At 37.9% G+C, this 25,591-nt stretch overlaps 1 protein-coding gene across 1 annotated transcript in view; it reads right to left on the reverse strand.

Annotated features, from left to right (window-relative positions):
• Positions 1-25,591, reverse strand: part of LOC150082021 (uncharacterized) — a 320,259-nt gene that overhangs the window by 148,579 nt on the left and 146,089 nt on the right. The window contains exon 8 of the mRNA XM_090380398.1: positions 19,670-19,876. Within this exon, the coding sequence (XP_090236524.1) occupies positions 19,670-19,876 (207 nt within the window). The remainder of the gene's footprint in view (positions 1-19,669; positions 19,877-25,591) is intronic.

Consider the following 25,591-nt stretch of genomic DNA (forward strand, 5'->3'; position numbering starts at 1 on the left):
GGTAAAATAATGGAGTCGCTGGTTAAAGATGCATTGCAGGATCATCTAGACAAGACTGCAGCAATAATTCAGACACAGCATGGTTTTGTTAAGGGAAAGTCTTGTCTGACAAATTTGATAGGATATTATGATGTGGTTACAAAGGAACTGGATTCAAAAAATAATTTTGATATCATATATTTGGATTTCAGGAAAGCCTTTGACACTGTTGCGCATGGAAGACTATTGTACAAATTGGAGCAGCATGGTATTAAGGGTAACTTGCTACAATGGATAAAAGGATGGTTAAGTGGGAGAAGACAGAGGGTGGTAATCAATGGGTGCTGCTCTTCTTGGACTAATGTTATTAGTGGAGTCCCACAGGGTTCAGTGTTGGGTCCACTGTTGTTTTGTATATTTATCAATGATATTGATGAAAGTATATCAGGCTTAGTGTCGAAGTTTGCAGATGATAGAAAGGTTGGCAGGGTTGTTAATGACAGTAATGGCAGTATGCTACTGCAACAGGAACTAGATAATTTGGGCAGATGGGCTAAGAAGTGGCAACTGAAGTTTAACCTTGACAAATGCAAAGTACTGCATATGGGTAGAAGTAACCCCAGAGAAACGTACCAACTGTGTGGTACTACACTTAAGGTGGTAGAAAATGAAAAAGACCTGGGAGTAATTGTGCAGGCAGATATGAAGTTTTCTGAGCAATGCAGACAGGCTGCCAGGGCAGGTCATGGGGTTTTGTCAATGATATATAGGAATTTTGCTGGCAGGGAAAAGGAGGTGATTATCCCTCTGTATAAAGCAATGGTCATGCCATGCCTTGAGTACTGCGTACAGGTCTGGAGGCCTCATTTTAGGAAGGATGTAGATTTACTTGAGCGTGTACAGAGAAGGGCAACAAGATTGGTGAGGGGAATGAAGGGATCCTCTTATCAAGAGAGGCTTAAGTTCTGCAAATTGCAGTGGCTGGAGACTAGGCACCTGCACGGTGATCTGATTGAGGTGTATAAGGCCTTGAATGGGTTCAGCACGCTGAATTCTGATGGGATCCTTCCACTTGTTCAGATTACGAACCTAAGGGAGCATAAATTCAAATTAAGAAAAGACAGATGTAGAATAGATGTGCGGAAATTTGCCTTTAGCCAGCGGGTGGCTAAAGGCAAATTAATTGCTGGAACAAACTTCCATCTGTCGTTGTGGAAGTTGATAGGTTGAATAAATTTAAGGAGGACTGGACAGGCATTTGGAGGGAATGGTGTGATTTTTTTTTTTTTTTTTTTTGGCTGATGCTGCATAAGCTCATACATTTGCTTTCTTGCATCACATGCCACCACTACTACTACTACTACTACTACCCTCTGATCCACCTTTGTGAATTTAGCGTTATCCCCTGAATGCAGCAATGTTCTCATAATCATGGCTAAAGGTTTGCTTACCTCTTTTTCTGTCTCCTTTAATGTAACTGGATAGATTCCGTCTATCCAGTTACATTAAAGATGCCTTTTTTTTATATTAACCTTAAAATTTCTCTCCCACTTTCCTCTCATTTATCACAAAATCACTCAGCTCCCAGTTCAGAAACTGACTCATTTCTGTCATCCCCCATACCTAAAAACTTCCTCAAGTGTCAATGTAGATGCAAAATATCCATTCAGTTTGTCAGCAACCTGAGCAGATTCATCAACAATTAATCCATTCATATCTAGTGGACCAATGTGATTCAACCCCTTCCTCTACTGTTTATATAAGTAAAGAAGTATTTACTACATATAAATTATGCTTTTAGTTGGTATAAAAATCCTAGTAGCTTCGGTGATAACATCCTTGAATGCTTCCTATTTATAATTTGCTGTTGGTAACTTCATCACTCGATTGTACTGCGTGGAGTTTAAAATCTGTCTGAGATTGCTGAGTTACCTTTATGAAAACAAAAGCCCTTTCCTTTGCCTTTGACAAAAGTTACATCTTTAAGTAAATCCTACATCAGTACATTGTGATCACTGTCACCTAGTGGTCGTTTATATGCAGATTTTTAATTCTTTCAGGGTTTTCTGCCTGATAATCAGATCAAGAGTATTGCTTTTTCTTTGTGCCTCTCTAACATGTTGGTGTAGGAAACAATCATCCAATAAATCCTCAAAAAGTCTTGCTACTCTGTGAGTGACAACCCACAAGTTCCAATCAATATGTGGAAAGTTAAATTCCTCCATTATTAAGACAGTCTGAGTTACTGGCTCACTCTATATGTCTGTACGCTTCATAATACTCATCAAAGTCATTAGATCTATAATACACTCCTACCTTCATTTTTATTTTCTCGGTGTTTATGTCACACCAAACTGACTTAACATAACACTGGCCACTCATGTCGATGGATGCACTGCCTCTGATTTTATGTACTTCTTATCTAAAACCGTAACCTCTGTACCACTTTGGTGCTGTCTGTCCTCAGAGATGTAGATTAATGTCCAAAACTGGAAGTATAAATCGAGAAGACGAGCAACTGGTCCTTGAGGTTGTCGCAGACGTTCTCTCAGATAGGCCAGACAAGCTGTACTTGCTACGTGGGAGTCTAAAATGCTAATGGAACTGATATTTGGGTGACACTCAAGTCAAGTGGACCCAATTTCAGTGAAGTCTGGTCAGTCTGTGACAGCCAAATCCTCCGCTTGCACCTTCACAATTGTGGGACTGTTAGTAATCCTGAATACAACACCCATGTGCAAGCACACTGTGGGTGACCACCCAGGTGTAAGTAGGGGTCGAGATGTGGCGCCCACATTACATGGAGGAATGCCGACCCTCTGTGTTACAAGGTAATACAAAGTGGTAGATAACTCTCATCAACCAGTGCAATACCACCACTTTGCTTATTGGAGGCTTGAAGTGGTGGAACCCATATTTAGTCTCCAGAGCTAAGTTCCAGTCAACCCTTCCCCATCTTTTCCATCATGCAGTATGGTTGATGCCTTTTCAGGCTATGATGAACGCCATGGCGAGATCCAATCTTCCTTACATTTTGAGGGTACAGCTCAAAAACGGTGTCATATGTATGTAGGGGGCATTGTCGAGGCCACGTTATGTCAAGGATCTGGGTATATTCTTACTATGTGTATGCCATATCCAAAAATTTCATTACTTCATACAGTATGTACCCCCACCCACTTTTCTTACTATTGAATACACCATGAATTGTCAAACTAATAAAGTAAGCTTATCTGCGAAAAGATCTAAACCTCCCAAACACTTCCTATTCAAATTCACAAATATATGTGGTCTCAGTTCTAATCTCAACGATGTCCATTCCACTTGCAGTCTGCCAAACTCCATGTACTTTTTCTGACAGAATCCCAGTTTTAGGTTAATTCAACTATTGCTCATCTCAGCTGCCCATATTATTCGCTGTACGATTCCTTTCGCCTCAAAGGTGGTACTTGTGCATATTCCCTGTCAGAAACTAGGTAATTTGGAATATCCTCTTTTCGACTTTCTCTGGCTTAAAATCTCTCTCTCTACCTCTTCCATTCAAATTCATCTGTTGTCTCTACCCTTCTCCCAACTACACTAATCACTTGGAACTCTTTGACTTCCTCTCTTTGCAATTTGACTTTCTCCAGTCCAACTTTCCTAACAGTGAGGTAGTTTTCCTTGGTGATTTTAATGTTCACAACTTCAGTTGGCTTCCGTTTTGCAGTCACACAGACCCAGCTGGTCGAGATGCTGAGGCATTTGCAATTACTAATGACCCCGCACAGATTTTTCATTTACCTACCAGAATACTGGACAGTCCTATCCATACAGCCAACACATTTCATCTTTTCTAAGTACACGATCGAAGTGAGTGGTCCTTTAGGCAACTAAGATCACAACTTGGTGATTGTCTCTTCTCCAATGGAGCCTTTATCTCATGGCTATTCCCAACCTCGTGTTGTTTGGCATTACAAGAATGCAAAATGGGATGACCTGCGAGATTTCTTTTCCTTGGTCGGATTACTGTTTCAAAACTTCTGATGTCAATGTTTGCTCAGATCGTGTCTGTGAAATTATTATTGTAGGAATGGAATCCTTTATTCCACACTCCACTTTAAAATCTCGTCTTTTATCTAAACCTTGGTTTTCCAATAAATGTGCTAAGGCTGTTCAAGTGAAGAATGTTGCATATCGTAATTGGCTTGTTTCCAATTCTTCAGTTTCATTTTCTGCCTACACCAAAGCTCGCAACAATTGTAAAGCAGTTACTAATCAGTTCAAACTAGATTTTGAACAGGTAAAGAGTAGAAAACATGCTTCTTGCCCTAATGGTAGCCGAGCATTCCGGTCTCTTGCCAAAGCTATGGGCCGCAACTTTTGCCAATCTCTGCTTCCACCTCTATCAAAACCAAATGGTTCTTAGCACTAGCATTAGTAGAGGCATATGATGCAAAAAAAGCAAGCTTATGCAGCATAAGCCAAAAAAAAAAAAAAAAAAAAACCACTCCCATTTCACCCCTCCATTCGTTCGAAATACCTGTCCAGCTGAAGCTTAAATTTATTTAGGCTATCAACTTCCACAGCAAGGGATGGAAGTCTGTTCCAACTACCCGCTGGCTAAAGGCAAATTTCTGCACATCTATCCTACATCTGTCTTTCCTCAATTTGAATTTATGCCCTCTCAGGTGATTATTCTGAGCAAGAGGAGGAATCCCATCGGCATTGAGCATGCTCAAACCATTCAAAGCTTTATACACCTCGCTGGTGCTTAGTCTCCAGACACTGTAACTTGCAAAACTTAAGCCTTTCTTCGTAAGAGCAACCCTTTGTTTCATTCACTAATCTTGCCCTTCTCTGTACTCGCTCCAGCAGCTCTACATCCTTCTTGAAATGAGGCCTTCAGACCTGTATACAGTACTCAAAGTGTGGCTTGACCATTGCCTTATACAAGGGAATAATCACCTCCTTATCCCTGCTAGAAAAATTCCTCTACATATCATTGACAAGACACCATGAGCTACTCTTGCAGCCCATCTGCACAGCTCAGAGAACTTCATATCTGCCTGCACAACCACCCCCAGGTCCCTTTCATTCTCTACCACTGTCAGCGTCGTACAACAGAGTTGATACGTTGCTCTGGGGGTTATGGATTTCCATATGTAGTACTTTACATTTGTCAATGTTAAACTTCATTTGCCACCTCTCAGCCCGTCTGCTCAATCTTTCCAGATCCTGTAGCAGCAGCATAGCGTCAGTAGTGTCCTCAACGATGCCAAACTTTGTATCGTCTGCAAACTTGGACATTAGCTTGATATACCATCATCAATATCATTTATAAATACAGAAAACAATAATGGACCCAACACTGAACCACGCCACTAATAACATTAGTTCACAATGAGCAGTGTCCATTGATTACAACTCTCTGTCTTCTCCCCCTCAACCATCCCTTTATCCATAGCAGCAATTTGCCTCCAATGCCACACTGCTCCAATTTGTGCAGCAGTCTTCCATGTGCAACAGTATCAAAAGCCTTTCTAAAATCCAAATACATAATATCAAAGTTATTCCCTGCATCCAGTTCTTTTGTGACTGCATCATAGCAATCAAATTGGTCAGGCAAGACTATCCCTTAACAAAACCATGCTGTGTCCGAGCTATAACTGAAGTCTTGTCTAGATGATCCTGCAGTGCTTCTTTAACCAGTGCCTCCATTAATTTTCCTAGAACAGAAGTTAAACTCACAGGTCTATAATTACTTGTATCAGCCTGTGAGCCTCCTTTGTGAATTCAGCCTGTGAGCCTCCTTTGTGAATTGGGGTCAAATCTGCACATCTCTAGTCTATGGGTACCTCCCCTGAGTCCAAAGAAGTTCTCATAACTATGGCTAAGGGTTTGCTTACTTCCTTTGCTGCCTCCTTTAATATAACTGGATAGATCCCATCCATCCCAGGTGCCTTTTTTATGTTTATCCTCAACAATTTCTTCTCCACTTTCCTCTCAGTTATTACAAAATCATCTAGCTCACTGCCAGAGTTTACTCCACCTCTGGCATTCCCCTTCCTGAATAATTCCTCATGTGTGAATGTAGATGCAAAATACTCATTTAGTTTGTTAGATACCTGAGCAGGATCCTCAACTGTTGAACCACCAATATCCAGTGGACCAATCTGATTCATCCCTTTCCTTCTAGAGTTTACACAGGTAAAGAACTCTTTGCTGTTTTTCTTTGCATGCTTTGCCAAGGATTTCTCATAATCTGCCTTTGTGACTTGGTTACAGACCAGATTATATCCATGATAGACTTCCATGTCACCCATTAAATTAGATGTATTCCATGCATTTTTCTTCTCTGCCATATGTCTCATTAGTTCATCTGAAATCCATTTAGGCCTAAACCCTGAACAGTATTTCTTAGTTGGTATGTAAAGCCTAGTATCCTCCAAGATAAGTTCTTTGAATGCTTCCCATTTTGAATTTGCTGTTGGTATCATCATCTGTTGGTCCCACTGTATAGAATTTAAATACTGTCTCAGACCATCGCAGTCGCCTTTACGAAAGCAAAAATCCTTCCCTTTACCCCTGATGGTAGTTACCTCTTTCAGTAAATCCCACTTCAACACACTGTGATCCCTGCCACCTAGTGGTTCCTTTATCTACAGATTCTTAATGCATGAAGAATCACTACTGATAATCAGATCAAGAGTATTACTTCCTCTAATTGCCTCCCGAACATGCTGATGTAGAAAACAATCATCCAATAAATGCACAAAAGCCTTGCTAGTGTGTGAGTGACCATCCCACAAATTCCAGTCATCTGGGATAAAAATCCCCCATTATAGGACTCTCTGATTTACTGGTCCACTCTATTTGCCTGTAAAGTTTCTTATTATACTCATCAGAGTCATTAGGCCTATAACACACTCCTATTCTCAATTTTGATCTCCCAATGCTTATGTCACTGTCCAGCGATGTCGACTGGCTTCACTTCCTCAGATTTTATATGTTTCTTAACTAATAAGATTTTGATGGATCTTGATGCTAAGAAGGCACCAGGTCCTGAGAGTATTTCTCCACTTGTTCTTAAAATCTATGCTCCTGAACTTACTCCCGTTCCTTGCCGCATTTTTTCACTTTCTTATTCCAAAGGTGTTTTTCCTTCTGCTTGGAAATTTGCTCATATTCAGTCAGTTCCTAAAAAGGATGACAAATTCCTCCAATCCAATTATCTTCCCATTGCAATTACTTCTACTCTTTCTAAACTAATGGAGAAATCAATTAACCTGCGACTCTTAAACTACCTAGAATCCTTCCGTGTGATCAACGATCGCCAGAATGGATTCCATTAGTGTTGATCCACTGGTAACATTCTGGCTTATATTATCCATTTATGGGCAAATGTTTGGTAAAACACAAGCAGTTGCTCTTGATATCTCAAAGGCTTTTGATTGTGTTTGGCACAGAGTTCTTCTAAACAAGCTTCCATCTTATGGTTTACCAACTGTTTTTCGTAATTGATTATCCAGTTTTCTCTCTGCCTTCTAACTTCTCCACTAATGCTGGTGTCCCCCAAGATTCAGTTCTTTCCCTCACTCTTTTCCTCTTATATATTTATGACCATCTTCCATTGACTGGAAATTCTATCCATAGTTTTGTCAATTATAGCACATTGCATTCCACTTTCCATTTTGAGAAACCTTACCCTGCTCAGTCAGCTTCAACTTCTTGAATATCCACTACCAATTCCTTAAATGGAAATCTCCAGGTAATTCTCCAGTGGAACAAAGACAACTTAGTTGATTTCAATCCTTCTAAAACTCAGTCCTGTCTTATATCTTGAAAAAAGGATTCTTCTGCTCCTATGCTTATCTGTGGTGATACTCCCATTTCTAGGCAAGATTATATATCACTTTTAAGGATTACTCTGACTTCTAATCTCTCTTGGCACAAGCACATTTCAAATATTGATTCCTCTGCATCTAAAAAACTTGGTTTTTCAGCGTTACTTGTTTTCCAAACAGCCATTCACCCTGTATAAATTGCAAATCCACCCTTCCATGGAATATTGTTCCCACATCTGGGGTGGTACTCCAAAAACCTCTCTCAGTTTTCTAGATTCCATTCAGAAGAGGGCAGCTAGATTAATTAATAACTCATCTCTAACAGAGTCTCTCCACTCATAGATGTACTATTTCTGCTGCATACCTCTTCTACAGATACTTCCATGGGCACTGTTCTTCTGAATTGGCTTCTATAATTCCCGCTCTCTCTTTCAAAACAGTCCGAACACGTGCCGCCACCAGCCAACATCCATTTACTGTCCAACTACAAACTCACAGAACCAACTTTTCATCTTCCTCAATTATTCATTCAATTGCCGTTTTCTGGAACAACCTTCCGTCATACGTATTTCCTGAAAATTACAATCTACAGAAGTCCAATGTCAACAAATATCTTATTTCGTCTTCTCAACCTCCAACCCAAGCATAGTACTAAGTACTATAGGTTCTAATACCTCTTGTGTTTGGGGTGTTCATATGAAAAAAAAAAAAAAAAAAAAAAAACACCCATCTCTGATGACATGCATTACATCGCCTGCTCTGAATTTACTCCAAACGTTTTTGAGACTAGAAGCAACCATGCTATGGCTATCCAGACTGTGACACCCTCTTCCTCAGACTAGCATGCATACCTGATTGAGACATTGACTGAAACAGACAAACCCAAAAGAGACTGGCCTGTTAGAAAGTATTTCCTACCCAGTCAAAACTGGCCTGGTCGCCCTTGTGCCTTAAAAACCAAAATCAAATCAAATCAAATAAAACCCAGCAAAATGTATAAGTTCAATACTGATATCTATCAAGAGCAATGCGTATGTTTTCATCTGTATTAGATAAAAGGTTTATAAACATACATTAATTAATGTATATTTTATGGAATGAATGGTTCATACTCAAGAGCATGAAAATTTTTTTATATGTGTCATTGTGTGCATGTGTTATTTTGGTTGGAGCTCTTTATTGCATCCAAGTTGCTGGACATGATGAAGAGCTCTCGCCTAGCTGTTTGTTTCTTGATGTGTATAAGATCATGAGCATTCGTGTGTTCAAGTCATTGCTCTCTGCAGCATTCTGCCATGCCCGCATCGTTGGATCTATGCTGGTTTGCAGCTCTCAGTCGCATTCACATTGTCAGGAGTGATTGAAGGCTTGCATCTATGTTTTATAACATCTTTTTTCATAACACTTTTCTAGATACAATATTTTTATCTTATTTATGTAATTATCATATTTTTAATTATTTATGTATTATGTGTCAATAATTATTTTATATGCCTAACAATAAATATATATGTCATATTGTCTACTATTGTTATCGGAGTATACAAAATATAAATAGAAATGGATACACGAATGTGAACATACATATGAGCATAGGTAGGTCTTAATGTGATAATGTGCATAAATTTTTTTGTTGCTGTTGTTGTTAGTATTGGCTTAATGACACAAGGGCTACTGAAGCCAAATTGTGTCTGTTCATTATTCATTTGAAGGCAATTTTTTGGTTGAACGAGCCTGCTATGATATACCAAATTTGTGAATGTGGTGCATGTGAATGCACACGTGTGTGTGTGTGTGTGTGTGTGTGTGTGTGTGTGTGTGTGTGTGTGTGTGTGTGTGTGTGTGTGTGTGTGTGTGTGTGTGTGTGTGTGTACATGTATAATAATGGATGGGAAATACATCTCTTAACCCGCAGAGAAAAAAAAAATTCTGTGTGTGCTGTCCTATTCAAGGTACTGTATTGAGCAGGATAAGCATATGAAAATGGGAAATGAATGAGACGGTCCTATAAGTGTCAACTGTTATAGCCTGAATACGTATTAAAAAATTTTTTTTTAATTAAAAATAATATAAAAACTCTAAATTAACTATTCTTGCAGGTTAAGCTGTATAAATATAAATGAATGTCAGGTAGCCTGTGGAAACTATGCAGCGACCAAACGAATGTGATTAATATAACAAAAATAAATAAATAAATAAAACATTACGTGGCACCTGTGTCTTGTCTATTTGTATAATTAGCATTAACAGAGGCATATGATGCAAGAAAGCAAGCTTGTATAGCATGCGCCAAAAAAAAAAAAAAAATTCCCCATTTCACCCATCCATTCACTCCAAATGCTTGTCTAGTTCTGCCTTGAACTTATTTAAGTTGTTGACCACCACTACAACAAATGGAAGTTTGTTCCAACTATCAACCACCCGCTAGCTAAAGACAAATTTCCACATATCTATTCTACAACTATCTTTTCCCAATTTGAATTTATGTTCCCTCAGGTGAGTAATCTGAGCAAGAGGAAGAATCCCATCAGCATTGAGCTTTCTGAAACCATTCAAGGCCTTATACACCTCATGATCAGATCACCATCCACATGCCTAGTCTCCACACGCTGCAATTTGCAGAAGTTAAGCCTTTCTTCGTAAGAGCAACCCCTTATTTCACTGACCAATCTTGCTGCCCTTCTCTGTACTCATTCCAGCAACTCTACATCTTTCCTAAAATGAGGCCTCCAGACCTGTATACAGTAATCAAAGTGTGGCCTGAACACTGCCTTATACAAGGGGGACAATCACCTCCTTATTCCTGCTAGCAAAATTTCTGTAAATCATTGAAAGTATGAGTTATCAGCTATGCTTGCAGCCTGTCTGCACTGCACAGAAAACTTCATAACTCACTGCACAATTACCCCAAGTTCCTTTTCATCCTCCATAACCCTGCGTGTAGTACCATCCAGTTGACATGTTACCCCCATTCCCCTTTCCTCTTTCCTTTCCCCCCCTCTCTTTCCCCTGGGGCAGTCCCTAACAAGCTCAGGCACTGCCCAGGATTTCCCCAGCAAGAAACCTAATTCCATTCCCTGGCTTGCCTTCTTGAGGCAAGGACGGGCAATGTGGAGTCCCACCAGGGGCATCACAACTAAATGGACAGAGGAACTACAGATCATTACAACCCAACACTACACTGTCCAAACCAATACTAAAACTCACATTATCTCTCGCCTTTATAGTTTCTATTGCAACACAGAGTATACAAATGTGGAGTTGGTGGGACCCCCAGTGCTGCTTGATCATTCAACACTATATCCTTTCTGTATACACTGTACTCCCAATATTCAAATTCTGAATCCTGAATTCTTTATATTTGGGGATACCACAACTCTGTATGATGATGATACATACGTTTTTCTTCTCTGCCATGAGCTGAACCTTGAACAATATTTCTTAGTTGGAATGAAAAGCCTAGTAGCCTCCAAGATTAAGACCCTGAAGGTTTCCCATTTAGAATTTGACGTTGGTAACAAAATCAGTTGATCCCACTGTACAGAATTTAAAACTGTCTGAGACCTCTATAGTCCCCTTTACGAAAGCAAAAGCCCTTCCATTTAGCCTTGATGGTAGTTACATCTTTAACTAATTCCCATATCAGTACATTGTTATCACTGTCACCCAGTGGTTCCTTTATCTGCAAATTCTTAATGCATGAATAATCATTGCTGATAATCAGATCAAGAGTATTACTCCCTCTGATTGGCTCTTGAACATGCTGCTGTAGAAAACAGTCATCCAATATATCCAAAAAAGTCTTGCTAGTGTGTGAGTGGCCAATTCACAAGTTCCAGTCAGTATCTAGAAAGTTAAAATTCCCCATTATAAGACACTCTAATTTACTGGCCCACTCTATTTCTCTGCAGAATTGCTCATTATACTCATCAGATTCATTAGGCCTATAACACACACCTACTCTCATTTTTACTTTCCCAGTGCTTAAGTCACAGCAAACAGACTCAACATTGCAATGTCCATCCATGTCGACTGGATGCACTTCCTTAGATTTTGTGTGTTAAGATATTAACTAACAGCATAACCCCTCCTCCCTTCCTGTCCTGTCTAGCCTTTCTGTACACACTGTACTCCCCAAATTCCAATCCTGTACTGCTTATATCTGTGTGACACCACATCTCTGATATCCCAACAATATCTGCCTTTGATGTCTTGACTAGCACTTCAAGCTCATCAAATTTATTAACTATACTCCTAGCACTGGTGTACATCAAGTATACCTGCACCTGTTTCTACTCTTAGTTACCCTAACACAGCCCATGTATTTATTTGTTCCACTATGATTCCCAACAGTCCTGGAAATCTCCACTGCCTTGCTTTCCATGCTGCTGCTCATTTTAATAGAACAGAATTTTTTAGTTACAGAACGCTTTTCATCTCACAACATATTAACGGAACATATACAAAACATAAGTTTAGTGGGAGCCAAAGAACTATTTGCTAATATTTTATTACATATGATGCACTGTGTATCAGGAGCATCTTTATTAGTTGGTTCCTGTTTTTTCACTTCGGATTTTTGGGGAACAAAAGGCTGCGATTGTTCATTCTCACTTTCCAATGTAAGTGGAGGTCATGGAATTGGCAGGTTATCTACATGTGGGACTGGTCTAATGGCAGATGGAATATTAGGATGCACAATACCCATCGTACTCTTTGCATTGTATCCTTCCACATTAACTAAGCAAAAGTAACAGTCATCAGAATGGCTTGTAGGCTCCTGCCAAATCATGGGAATTGCAAATGGCAACGCCTTTTTTTACCATTTTTTAATAATCTCAATACTCCAACAGAGGTTCAGCAAACTTTATGTGGAGCTCACTCTTTTCTTGGTCACAGAGTTTCACTCCAAAATAAGCACAATACACATATTTTACAAATTGTGTAATATCTTGTCTTTGCTTGAGGACCACATAATTTCCACAAATATAAAAAAATAAATTTGGTTCAAACACTTGCACAAAGATATTTTACTCACTTTTCAACACAAGTTTGACACTATAACCTCAAAAATAATAAATACTGCTGCATGGAGCTATTAAGGTCAAGAAAATGACTGAATGATTTAGTTTACAAATTCCCAGCATTTACTCCTAACTTAATACATTCAATAATACAAATCGTGACAACAACTTAAAAAGAAAATTTGTGAAAAAATAGTATTTGTGACAGGGAAAAAAAATGAATAGCATTTCTGAAAACAGTTGTATAAATTGGAGAAATGAGACATCCCTAATGTCTCATTTCTCCAATTTATAGAGCAATCATATATGTGATACAGCATCAAAGCGTTGTTTTATACTGACTGCTTTAGCTCTCTCTTCCAACTTTTCTTTCTGTGCTTAAAATAGACAAATTTCATTAACTCTGCACCACATTTCTGCTTTTTCTTTGATATTCTTGTTAATAAACTCCTGAAACTGTAAGAGCATCATAAACCAGAAGTAATGCTACTAAGTATTCTTCTTTTAGATTTTCTACCAGAATTTATTTACAGAGAAGCCAATTTCAACAAATACATTACTATGGAATCTATTACCAGTCTCCCAACGTAACAATATTCAACAAAATCAATTTTGTTTTTAAGGACCTGGACAAAGATGAAATCCAGTTTACCATTTCTAAATGAAAAACTCTCATTAAACATTTCTCTTAGTACCTTGTCAGTTTTTGTTATTCAAGAGGGCCTTAAATTGCCAAATAGCCCTATTTCTCCTTCTTCTTCGTCTCTCTCTCTCTCTCTCTCTCTCTCATGCAATAAGATGGAAACTGAATAATCTGTAAAGCAGATGAACAAGCTCTAACAAAATTATATCTGGATGGATAGTTCTCAATCAACTTCTGTGTTACTGATTGCAAGAATTCCGATCTTTACTTTTTGATTAACTAATACTAAATTTTCTAATAGCTGAGAAGAAACCAAAGTCGCTTTACAGTATTTGAAAAAAATAGCCAAGAACCTTAGAAGACTGTGTTCATTACAATAACAATAGTTTACAAGAGATTGATACTACATGTGAAAGACATACAGGCCAGCATATTAAATTCTTGGTGTGGAAATGAACACATAAATTCTCTTAAATTATGCTTAACTAATTAGTTTAATGAAATTTAAAGGTTACACCATGACAAACGTCAAACTAATTCACTTCAAACACGCACACGCATGCACAGTTGATGTTTTGGAACCTCTTTATGCTCTGTTTTCGCAGCCACAATACTAAGGTATGAATTAGTAAAGATATAATTAGTATGCAACTAGAAAATGTAGCCAGTTCTTAAAATCAGACAGCCTAGTTACATCTTTACTTTCTAGATTTCAGTGTTGTCATATGAATTGAAAATGGAGCCCAAAGAGGTTCCTGAACATTGATTACTAAGGTCTTGAATTAATTTAGTTTGAGGAAGTTGTCTTCACATAACCTTTAAATCATTTGAGTGGATACTCGTTATCTCATGTTCCCCCTCCCTAATTTTCTAATTTTTAATATGACCAATTCCTTTATTATTTTTGCCTAGCTTTATTCACTTAAATATGCATATAACATTAAAAAAAAGTTTATTTTGTCTTATGGCTAATTTCCCTTTTGCTTCAAATAAATCTGTTTATTGTCTTCCTACTTTACTTATTCAACTGTTTATTTCCATGTTCAATATTCCAATTTCATTGAAGGGCATTCCTAGATACCAAAAACAATGCTAACTTGTTCCAATTTTTGTTTAGTCTACAATCTAAATTTTCCACATCTCTCCAAATTTTAACTTTTGTTTTTGTGTGACTAGTTTTAAGCCAAATTCTCTACAACCTTTAGGAAGAAAGAAACTAATCACTGAGCTACAGATCACTCTTTCTGCATTTCGTGCTTCAATGCTAATGTCAAAGAAACAAATAAGATGTGTACCCTTTCTTGGATCTCAGAAATACCTGCTAAAAAATGCAAAAAAAAAAAATACTCCTTTTTTTATTCAACTTCCCCTGAAATATCAGAAGAAATGTCAACTCTTCACTGTTGTGATGCAAATCCTTTCCTCATGTTCAAGTTTCCTTTCAGACTGACATGTGTTTACATTGTCAGAAGTTATATATTCAAGGTGCTTAGATAAAGAAACACACCCAAATTGGTTTTGCTTCTCTATTGTCAGGCTCCTAGTTAACTGCCCACCTGAATGAACCAAATCTAACTTATATGTGTGGACATATATAAGAAACCCACAGCATGAGTTTGTTAAGGGAAAGTCTTGTCTGACAAATTTAATAGGATATTATGATGTGGTTACAAAGGAACTGGATGCAAAAAATAATTTTGATATCATATATTTGGATTTCAGGAAAGCTTTTGACACTGTTGCACATGGAAGACTATTGTACAAATTGGAGCAGAATGGTATTAAGGGTAAGTTGCTACAATGGATAAAAGAATGGTTAAGTGGAAGAAGACAGAGGGTGGTAATCAATGGGTGCTGCTCTTCATGGACTAATGTTATTAGTGGAGTCCCACAGGGTTTGGTATTAGGTCCACTGTTGTTTTGCATATTTATCAATGATATTGATGAAGGTATATCAGGCTTAATGTCGAAGTTTACAGATGATACAAAGGTTGGCAGGGTTGTTAATGACAGCAATGGCAGTGTGCTACTGCAACAGGATCTAGATAATTTGGGCAGATGGGCTAAGAAGTGGAAACTGAAGTTTAACCTTGACAAATGAAAAGTACTGCATATGGGTAGAAGTAACCCCAGAGAAATGTACCAACTGTGTGGCACTACACTTAAGGTAGTAGAAAATGAAAAAGACCTGGGAGTAATTGTGCAGTCAGATATGAAGTTTTCTGACAATGCAGACAGGCTGCCAGGGCAGGTCATGGGGTTTTGTCAATGATATATAGGAATTTTGCTAGCAGGGAGAAGGAGGTGATTGTCCCTCTGTATAAGGCAATGGTCAGGCCACGCCTTGAGTAATGCATACAGGTCTGGAGGCCTCATTTTAGGAAGGATGTAGATTTACTTGAGCGTGTACAGAGAAGGGCAACAAGATTGGTGAGGGGAATGAAGGGATCCCCTTACCAAGAGAGGCTTAAGTTCTGAAATTGCAGTGGCTAGAGACTAGGCACCTGCGTGGTGATCTGATTGAGGTGTATAAGGCCTTGAATGGATTCAGCACGCTGAATTCTGATGGGATCCTTCCACTTGCTCAGATTATGAACCTAAGGGGGCACAAATTCAAATTAAGAAAAGACAGATGTAGAATAGATGTGCGGAAATTTGCCTTTAGCCAGCGGGTGGTTAATTGCTGGAACAAACTTCCATCTGTCATGGAAGTTGATAGGTTGAATATATTTAAGGAGGAACTGGACAGGCATTTGGAGGGAATGGTGTGATTTTTTTTTTTTTTTTTTTTTTTGGCTGATGCTGCATAAGCTCATACACTTGCTTTCTTGCATCACATGCCACTACTACTACTACTACATCCTCAACTTATTTCTTTCAAAGAAATAAGATAAGAGTTTGTTTTTTTTGCCTTTCACTCAAAAACCATTGTCCAGGATATTACTTCACCCCATGAATGTCTTATAATAATCAAGTGTATATTTAAAAAAAAAAAAAACTTACAGATTTTTAAGATTTTATTTTACAGATGTGTAAATTTTTTTTTTTTTTTTTTTTATTACGGATTTATTTAACTTTACACAATTTTATATTCTTTGATCTAAATAAGTTCATAATTTTAATGTCACCACACATTAATTCACAGCAGTTGTAAGAATAAGATTGACTGGTTGACCTTGAAGGTACTGTTGTTGCTAGTGGACACAAATTAACATGTTCCTACACTAATCTCTCTTTCTCTACATCCATAGGGCATACAAAATTCAGTCCTATTATTTTATTGTTATACCTAGCTCATTCCAAAATGGGATAAATATAGGTCTGTGTATCATGTTTGCAGAAGCATGTATTCATCGGACTAATCTGTTCTCTAGGAGGGTCGTCCAAGAAAATTTGGAAGGAGAATCATATAACGACTGTAGTTGTCCTGTCCAAGACAGGATAACTAGTCTTTCACAATAAGGAGCTCTATAGAGTTCGTGAAGTTTAGAGGAATCAAGCATACTCTTCAAATAAGCAATTGGCACCACAAAGAACAGTAGAATTAAGCTTTTTGTGACATAATGTTTTTAAAATACAGTAGGCCCCCATTATAACTCGGTTCGCTTTACGCTGATTCGCTATAACGCTGTTCTTATATTATAACCCCTATCTGACTACAACACTGTCACAGATCACTATAACGCTCTTTTACAGATTGCATTTTTGGCATATTTAACGAAATCGTTTCATTTGATGGAATCGATACCTTGAAAATTAATAGCAAAATGGCATTAAAACATTTCCCACGCCGACTTAAGAAATTTTCCCACGTTCAGTGAAATTCTCGCATGCTAATTTAATTGCAGTGCAGTGACTTGTTACGTAGTTCTGAGATCAACATTTAAAAAAAATGATCAAGTATATTGCTTGTAATATTTGCGTTATATGCATTTATCCGAAGTCTAGTCATCACTCAGTACCGTATTAGACATCGTGTGAAACGGCCAGTTTACTTGAACATTGTATCGTAATTAAATGCAACGTAGTTACATTTTCGAAAAATTAATAATGGCCGATAAGAATGAAAAAGCAACAACGTCTGAGCGCAGTACGAAGACTATAAATGTAAGAAAAAGACTGAACTTGAAAATCAAATTAGACGTTTTGAAGCGAATCAATTCCGGTCAAAGACAATCGGATGTGTGCCATAATTTAGGACTTGCAAGTTTAACTGTAAGAACAATTATAAAAAAAAATAAAGAATTAATTTTAGCAGCGGGAAAGATAGTTATTCCACTGCAAGCAACTACAGCTAGGCCGGCTATTAGGATTGAAATGGAAAGACTAACTAATTTTACTGAAGATAATATCCAATGCAGAATTCAGTTAAGTTAAATATTATTATAAAAAGAAAGAGATTGGCCAATATGATGATCTGAAGAAAACTCGGCTAAAAACAAAAAAAAAAAAAAAAAAAATTGTGGAACCATTTAAAACTAGTAAGGGCTGGTTGAATAGATTTAAAATCCAGGGAAAAGCCGCAAGTGCAGAAGGGGACCGAAACTTTCAAAAAAGAACTTGTTAAAATTATTGAAGAGGGATATTATGTGTTATACTTCTCAACAAGTTTTTAACATAGATGAAGCAGAACTTTTGTGGAAACGAATGCCTAAAAGAAGTTTCATATTGAAAGAAGAAAAAACATGCCAGGTTTCAAAGCGGCGAAGGATCGATTGACTTTATTGTTGGGTGGTAACGCTGCGGAAGATTTAAAATTAATACCCCTTTTAGTTTATTTGGAAGAGGGCCAAAGTTCAACCCAAAATCCACACATTTTTCATGATTAAATCCATCAATTAAATTAAATCAATTAAATTCATTATTTTAATTGGAATTTTAAGTTTACTTTTGATACGTAAGTAGCTACCACATAATTATACAGGGTGATTCACTACCAGTGAGCCGACCGGGCTAGCTGGGTGGGTAAAGTGCCTGCCTGGCAACCTAAAGGTCGCGGGTTCGATTCCCGCCTCGGGCTTGGATCAAAGTACTGCAAAAACCTTGGGAGGTGCATTATGGCCACAGAAGCCTATGCGCCAACAACTACCAAAAAAAAAAAAAAAACTACCAGTGCGACAAACTTGCAGGAGGTATGGGGGGCACAAAGACGAATCGGAATCACATAGCATTGCAGGGTCCGAAATGCCTTCGTCATGCGAAAGAGGACGTTGAATGGGAGGTCACGTGAACAGCGATCCTGCTGGAAGTCAGCATTTGCGAACCGTTTCTGTTGAAGAAATCAAGTAGCAAAAGTCCTCCGGAGTGGATAATCCGCAGGCTCCAATGATTGGACGCATTGCAGATGGTATGAACTCATTTGGTTTGTTGACAGTATCCTCCATACAGTGGATTGGGAAATACCCAATCGTTGGCCTATCGCTCGAGTACTCATACTTGGATTGCCTTCTGCAAGATGTAGGACATTCTCCTCATTGTCTGGCGTCCTCGTCGTTCGCTCTCAATTCATGGTACCTCTCGTGAAACAACCAGTCTCACGTAACCTTCTGTGCACACGTGCGAAAATCGTATGATGAGGAGCAGACCTGTGCGGGAAACATTCCTGGTACAAGTGCAGAGTGGCGCACCCGTTACAGTCCGCAGCTCCATACACGAGGTGCATGTCGGCCAGTTCAACGTTTGAACACTCATCCATCCCACTGCCTAGGGAACCAGTTCGCAAATGCTGACTTCCAGAGGGATCGCTGTTCACACGACCTCCCGTTCAACGTCCTCTACCGTATGAAGAAGGCATTTCGGACCCTGCAATGCTATGTGATTCCAATTCATCTTTGGGGCCCCTACACCTCCTGCAAGTTTGTCGCACTGGTAGTGAATCACACTGTATATGTATGTAATACAGAATATTTTATATATACAAATATTTGAATATTAAATATTCTGACCGACATTTGTGCATCTTTTCACTACCGTTTATTATTGATTAGGAAATATCCTATGGCACCGACCGCAACTCACAAATATATATGTTACCTTATGGGAATGCAGTGCTCGCTTAGCGCAGATTCACTTAGCGCTCTGTTTTTACGGAACGAATTATCAGTGTTAAGCGGGGGTCACCTGTATATTAAATAAAAAATGAAATTTATTACAATAATAAAATATAACTATTTTAAACAATACATGAAGTGAACTACCTCACCGCTTCTGCCACTTTCTTCAACGTTGGCTAGGGGTAACAAATCTGTTGATCTCTTAATCTCATAGCCAGGAACTGCAGCACAATCCTGAAATTTGCTACCGACAGATAACTTACAAGGTGACACAACTTCTTTTAATTGTGACGCATAAAAATCTTCTCTGGTACTTTTTTCTGCAGAAGCAAGATTCCACAAGGACAATTCCTAAAACAAATTTATTATTATTTATTTTTATTATTTTTTTCCCCCAGCTTTCTGAATTAGAAACAACTATACAATTCTATATATTTATAATGATTTCTCTGAATTTTTTTCTAATAAAAATAATCATTTTATAATTTCATATGGCATAAAAATAGCATACAATAATGGTAAATTTCCTTTTGGGCAAAAAAAAAAAAAAAAAAACTAAGCATCAACAGGTCACCACCTTTTCTATTTTCTAACATAACACTTGTGCAAGCTGAAAGAGTGATTTCATGGAAGCTGCAAAGGCTACCCAGGCAAGTTTAGTTGTCATCTTCTGACAACAAATTAAATCTTTGCTACAGAAAAATAATAATTTAATTAGAAAAAATTTCAAAAAATCGAGTAAAATTTATTTATTATTATCCTTTTTTTTTTTTTTTTTCGAAAACAAGATATTTAATCTTCAAGTAGCATGTCTGGGAATCAGTTATAAAGAAAATTTTCTTATAAATATGTTACAGTTAAAAAATGCCTTCTTACTTTTAAATGAAAGCTTCATAAAATTGTTCTAATTAGGTAAAAAGCACTCACCTAACCTTTTATTTATTTATTTATTACATTTGTTTATTGACTTAATTTCTCTCTCTCAAACACAAAAAAAATTCATAAATGTTTTTTAAAGTATGAAATTTCCAACTTAACCCCCCCCCCCTCAAGAAGAATGCTTTACATCAACAAATAGCATAGCTGCCAACTTTTGACTTTCAAAAAGCTGGAGAGCAAACGCAAATGGCAAATTTTTGGTCCAAAATAGGCAAAAACAGGTTTTTGCAAAAAAAAAGAAGGAAGTTTTTTGCAAAAGCAGTTCATTGTAAAAAAAAACAGGAGGAAAATAGTTTTTTCAGAAAAAGCAGCAGGTTTCTGAAAATTCCACAATTCATCACAATGCATAACAATGGTCCTGCTGTCCAGACCTGGCTTCTCAGAGCATTTCCAAACTTCACCAAAAGGAGATCTAAATTCAATTTTCGCTTTTTCTAATCTGGCTGAAAGTTTTATAATTCTCAGAACTGTTATGAGGTAATGTTAAAATGGCAAGCATGACTTGAGATAATTTATTATATTTCAAGGATCACTGTACATCAATTATATGCTTCTTACTTCTAACATAATAGCATACGGTAGATTGAATCACTGCTGTCTTTAACATAGATTATATTCAAAAATGATGCACTGCCAACTGATGAAATTTGCACTACTTGGCTTTTGTAAGAACATCATTTTTCAATGGGAACTTGTATCCCATGTAGTCACACGCAACTAACAAAGTACTTCCTCACCAAACTTCTATTTTTTTAGACTCTCCACAGCCTTGGCAGAAGAAATACCTATGACTGAGTGAGAATCATCCTTCTGGTCTGGTTTGCTATACTAATCAACTTCCCAAATGGAAGTGGAAGATCTGAAAACTGTTGGTAAGATAAATTTGCACATAATATTCTTCAACATATCTAGGAGTAATAACCTCAGTATATTACCAAAACATAAAACCATATTGCTTTATTTAAACGAGAAGAGAGAAACATGAACAGACTTTCTGCATGAGTGTAGATAACATGTGTAGAATTATTCTGAACAAGCTTGACCTCTTTAGGATTGCTTTCATCAGAAGTTTGTAATTGTGAAAGTTCTTTTCTTTTGGGGAGATCATTAATTTGTCTTCTTTCAAAACTTCTTCTGGTTCATGAACTGGATGTGGATATCAGTCAGTGGCACTTACTAGTGATGGTTTCTTGTACTTTTCAATTTGGGAACTCTGAAAACTGTTCCAACGGCTTTTCTGACCACTTCTAAATGTTCTTTAAATAGACTTATCAAAGGTTGTCACTGTTCTACTGGTTTAGTTACACATTTAATACAATTTTGAATCATGTCTAGTATGCACCTGCTTCAAAATCTTTTATTTCTGTGACATGCATCAGTCGAAATCTCTTTCCTTTTAGCACTTCTCTCTAGATAGTAAATGTCTATTAAGTACAGTCGGGTCTCCACATTCGCAGATTCGTGTTTTTGCGTTGGCAGTCGCTGTAGTGTTGTCAACCCCTCCATTATGCAATTTTGCACAACCCTTAATTCAAAAGAAAAATAAATTTACTCAAATTATTTTTCCTACTTAAATGTCATAATAAATTTAGGATGTCAATACGTTTCTATGGCAAAAAAAAAACCCAGTATTTTTCATTAATATTTTAGCAAAATTAAATTCAATCACTGGAGGATGATCACATTTCTTTGAGCCCCAGGCATATTTTAGTGGTTTTTTTTATTTCTCTTCTGTTCTAAATTTGTGTTAGTTTTATTAATGGTAAGGCCTCTTGAATCAGGAATAACCACTATATCATTTTCTAGCATACAATTATGTTGCAGTCTGTAATTTAAATTATACAGTGGCATCAGTGGAAACAAATCTTTAAATAACAGTCCACACCAATATAAAATTTCACTCTTGAGCTGGCAGTTCCAGACAGCAGTTACTACTATATAGGCTTCGTATACAGGTGGATTAACACTGTCTGACAGTGTTAATCAGACTGTTAGTCAGGCTTGTCTGACAATCTTTTCATCCAAGGATTGAATCAATTTGGATTTAGGATTTCTTGTTTCTATGGCTGAATTAGTTAGCTGCTGGGAAGGTTACTTGACAAAAACGTTTGGTTTTTCTTTTTTTTTTTTGGTAGTTGTTGGCGCATCGGCTTCTGTGGCCATAGTGCACCTCCCAAGATTTTTGCAGTACTTTGATCCAAGCCCGAGGCGGGATTCGAACCCGCGACCTTTGGGTTGCCAGGTAGGCACTTTACCCACCTGGCTAGCCCAGCCAGCTGGTTTTTCTTCTGTCAAACAGGAAGAAAATGGTTCTAAGTCAGGTGCCCCCCCCCCCCTCGCCAAATGTATTAAAACCCGATAACATATTATGTGCATCATGATGCAGTTAAATGTTAAAGGCTGAAAGATTAGCAGTTTGGATTAAGTTTTAATTTAGATTAATTTTTGTTTCTACTTAATTTCTTTAATAACACACCTCTCTAAAAAGGAGGCCTCTTATTGTAGGCACACTCAGGTTCAAGTCACAAGAGAAGTATTACAAATTATGTGTAAGACCTCTCCAAAAACAGACACTCTCTAATATGGTCAAGGATTCTTTAATAGGTGTCCTTCTGGTATTTTCACCCTCCCTAGATCGGCTACTTTCAAAGGTAATTGACACAAATGTGCATTTTCATTGGTCATTGGGCATTTGCAATGAAGACAAATGAAAGTCAAGATTATTATAGTAATACTAGTAGTAATGGCAAATGATAAAAGTAAACAAGCTTATATAGCATCAGCCAAAAAAAAAAAAAACATCCACAGTTCACCACTCATCCGTACCATCCAAGAATTTGTCTAGTTCTTCCTTGAACTTATTCAACCCATCCATTTCCACAACAACAGCTGGAAGCCTGTTCCAACAATCAACTACACACTGGCTGAAGGCAAACTTCCACACATCTCTCCTGCAACCATCATTACTCAACTTAAATTTATGCTCCTCCATGTGTGTGTGTGTGTGTGTGTGTGTGTGTGTGTGTGTGTGTGTAGTCTCAGCAAGTGGAAGAATGCCATTAACATTCAGCTTACTCAATCCATTCAAGGCTTTAAAACACATCAGGCGGATCTCCCTACAGGTGCCTAGTCTCAAGATGCTGAAATTTACAGAACTCAAGCTTTCTAGGTAAAAGCAACCTTTTGTTCCCTTCACCAGTCTGGTTGCTCTTCTCTACACCCATTCCAGCAGACCAACATACTTCCTAAAGTGAGGCTTCCATACCTATAAACAGTACTCAGGATGTGGCCATGAACTTATATAACGAGATAATCACCTCCTTATCCCTGCTAGCAAGGCTTCTGCATATCAAATTTCAAAACCCCATGAGTTGCCCTTGCAGCATGCTTGCAGTGCTCAGGGAATTTCATATCTGACTGTGAGCAATTACTTGTGGGTTTTTTCATTCTCCACTACCCTAAGTGGCAAACCATAAATTATTCTGGGGTTACTGCTACCCATATGCAGTAGCTTTCATTTGTTAATATTAAACTTCAACTTCTATTTCTCAGCCCACCAACCAAATTTTCCTAAATCTTGTTGCAATAGCTCACCCTGATGACTGTCATTAACTACCCTGCCAACCTTTGAATCATTTGAAAACTTAGATATTAAGTCTGATATACCTTCATTAATATCACTGATAAATATTGAAAACAACAATGGGCCCAGCACTGAACCCTGGGGAACTTCACTAATCACATCAATTCATGAAGAGCAGTGCCCATTGAAAATCACTGTCTTCTTCCACTTAATCATCCCTTTATCTATAACAGAAACTTTCTCTTAATGCCACATTGCTCCTATTTATACAGCAACCTTTTATGTGCAACAGTATCAAAAGCCTTCAAGAAATCCAACTATATGATGTAAAAATTATTTTTTGCATCCAGTTACTTGGTCACTCATCGTAGTAAGCTATGAGATTTGTTAGACAATAATGCACCTTACGAAATCCATGCTGTTATTGCAATATAATTGCAAGCCTGTCCAGATGATTCTACATTACTTCTTTAACCAGTGATTCCATTATAACTGTTTAATGGACCAACCTGATTCATCCCCTTCCTTCTAGAGTTTATATAAGTAATTAAGTCTACAATTTTTCTTTGCATTCTTTTCCACAGATTTCTCGTAATCTGCCTTCTCTTGCTTAGCCTCCTTTGTGACTTGATTACAGACTAGCTTATATCTGTCATAGGCTTCTGTGTTGCCTGATAATTTATGCTATAGCTATAGCATATAAATTAAATGTTATAGTTAAGTGTACACTAACCCTAGGTTTTAATTTCCAATAACTTAACTTACTTAACTTTAATTATTATGTATTAGTATATTAATTTACATTACGCATCACTGTATCCCCCCCCTCCCCGGTGTGGTGTGTGAGAAAGAGAATGAATGAGTAGAGAGAGAAAGGAGAAGAGAAAGGAAATGGGAGAAAAAAATAAATAAATAAAAATAAAACATATAACAACAGAAAATGTAAGAAAAAAGAAAAAAAAAAAAAAAAATATATATATATATATAAAATGTAAGAAAAAAATACAAAAACCGAATGGAAGTAGATTGTGAATGAGAATTATGAGTGCAGCAAATGCGTGTCTTACCCCCCCAATAGGATGATGGGTGGGTGGGTGGACTATTTCCCCTGCCCATCCAGACACCATGCCGTGGCTACTTAGCCGGCATGGTGTGGGATGCTGACACTGGCCAGCATGATGACCTGCCCCTTGGCCAGTGTGGAATAGAGCACCAATGCAGGTGCTCTATGTTGGATGATCTCTCACTCTCGCATCCCCTTCCCCCAACCTGGGTGGCACCCTCCCCACCTCCCTTCGCTTGGTGGGGTTTCCCACTGCCATAGCGCCGGCGGGGCTAGCCAGGTGGGTAAAGTGCCTGCCTGGCAACCCAAAGGTTGCGGGTTCAAATCCCGCCTCGGGCTTGGATCACAGTAAAATGCAAAAACTTTGGGAGGTGCATTATGGCCACAGAAGCCGATGTGCCAATAACTAACGGGGGAAAAAAAAAAAAAAATCCCCATAGCAGGATGGGCATCCTAGCCTGGGGGTCCCTTCTTTTCCCCC

This window comes from Mastigoproctus giganteus, chromosome 8 (assembly GCF_048544385.1).
Source record: "Mastigoproctus giganteus isolate SK-2022 chromosome 8, ASM4854438v1, whole genome shotgun sequence".
In the NCBI taxonomy this organism is placed as follows: domain Eukaryota; kingdom Metazoa; phylum Arthropoda; class Arachnida; order Uropygi; family Thelyphonidae; genus Mastigoproctus; species Mastigoproctus giganteus.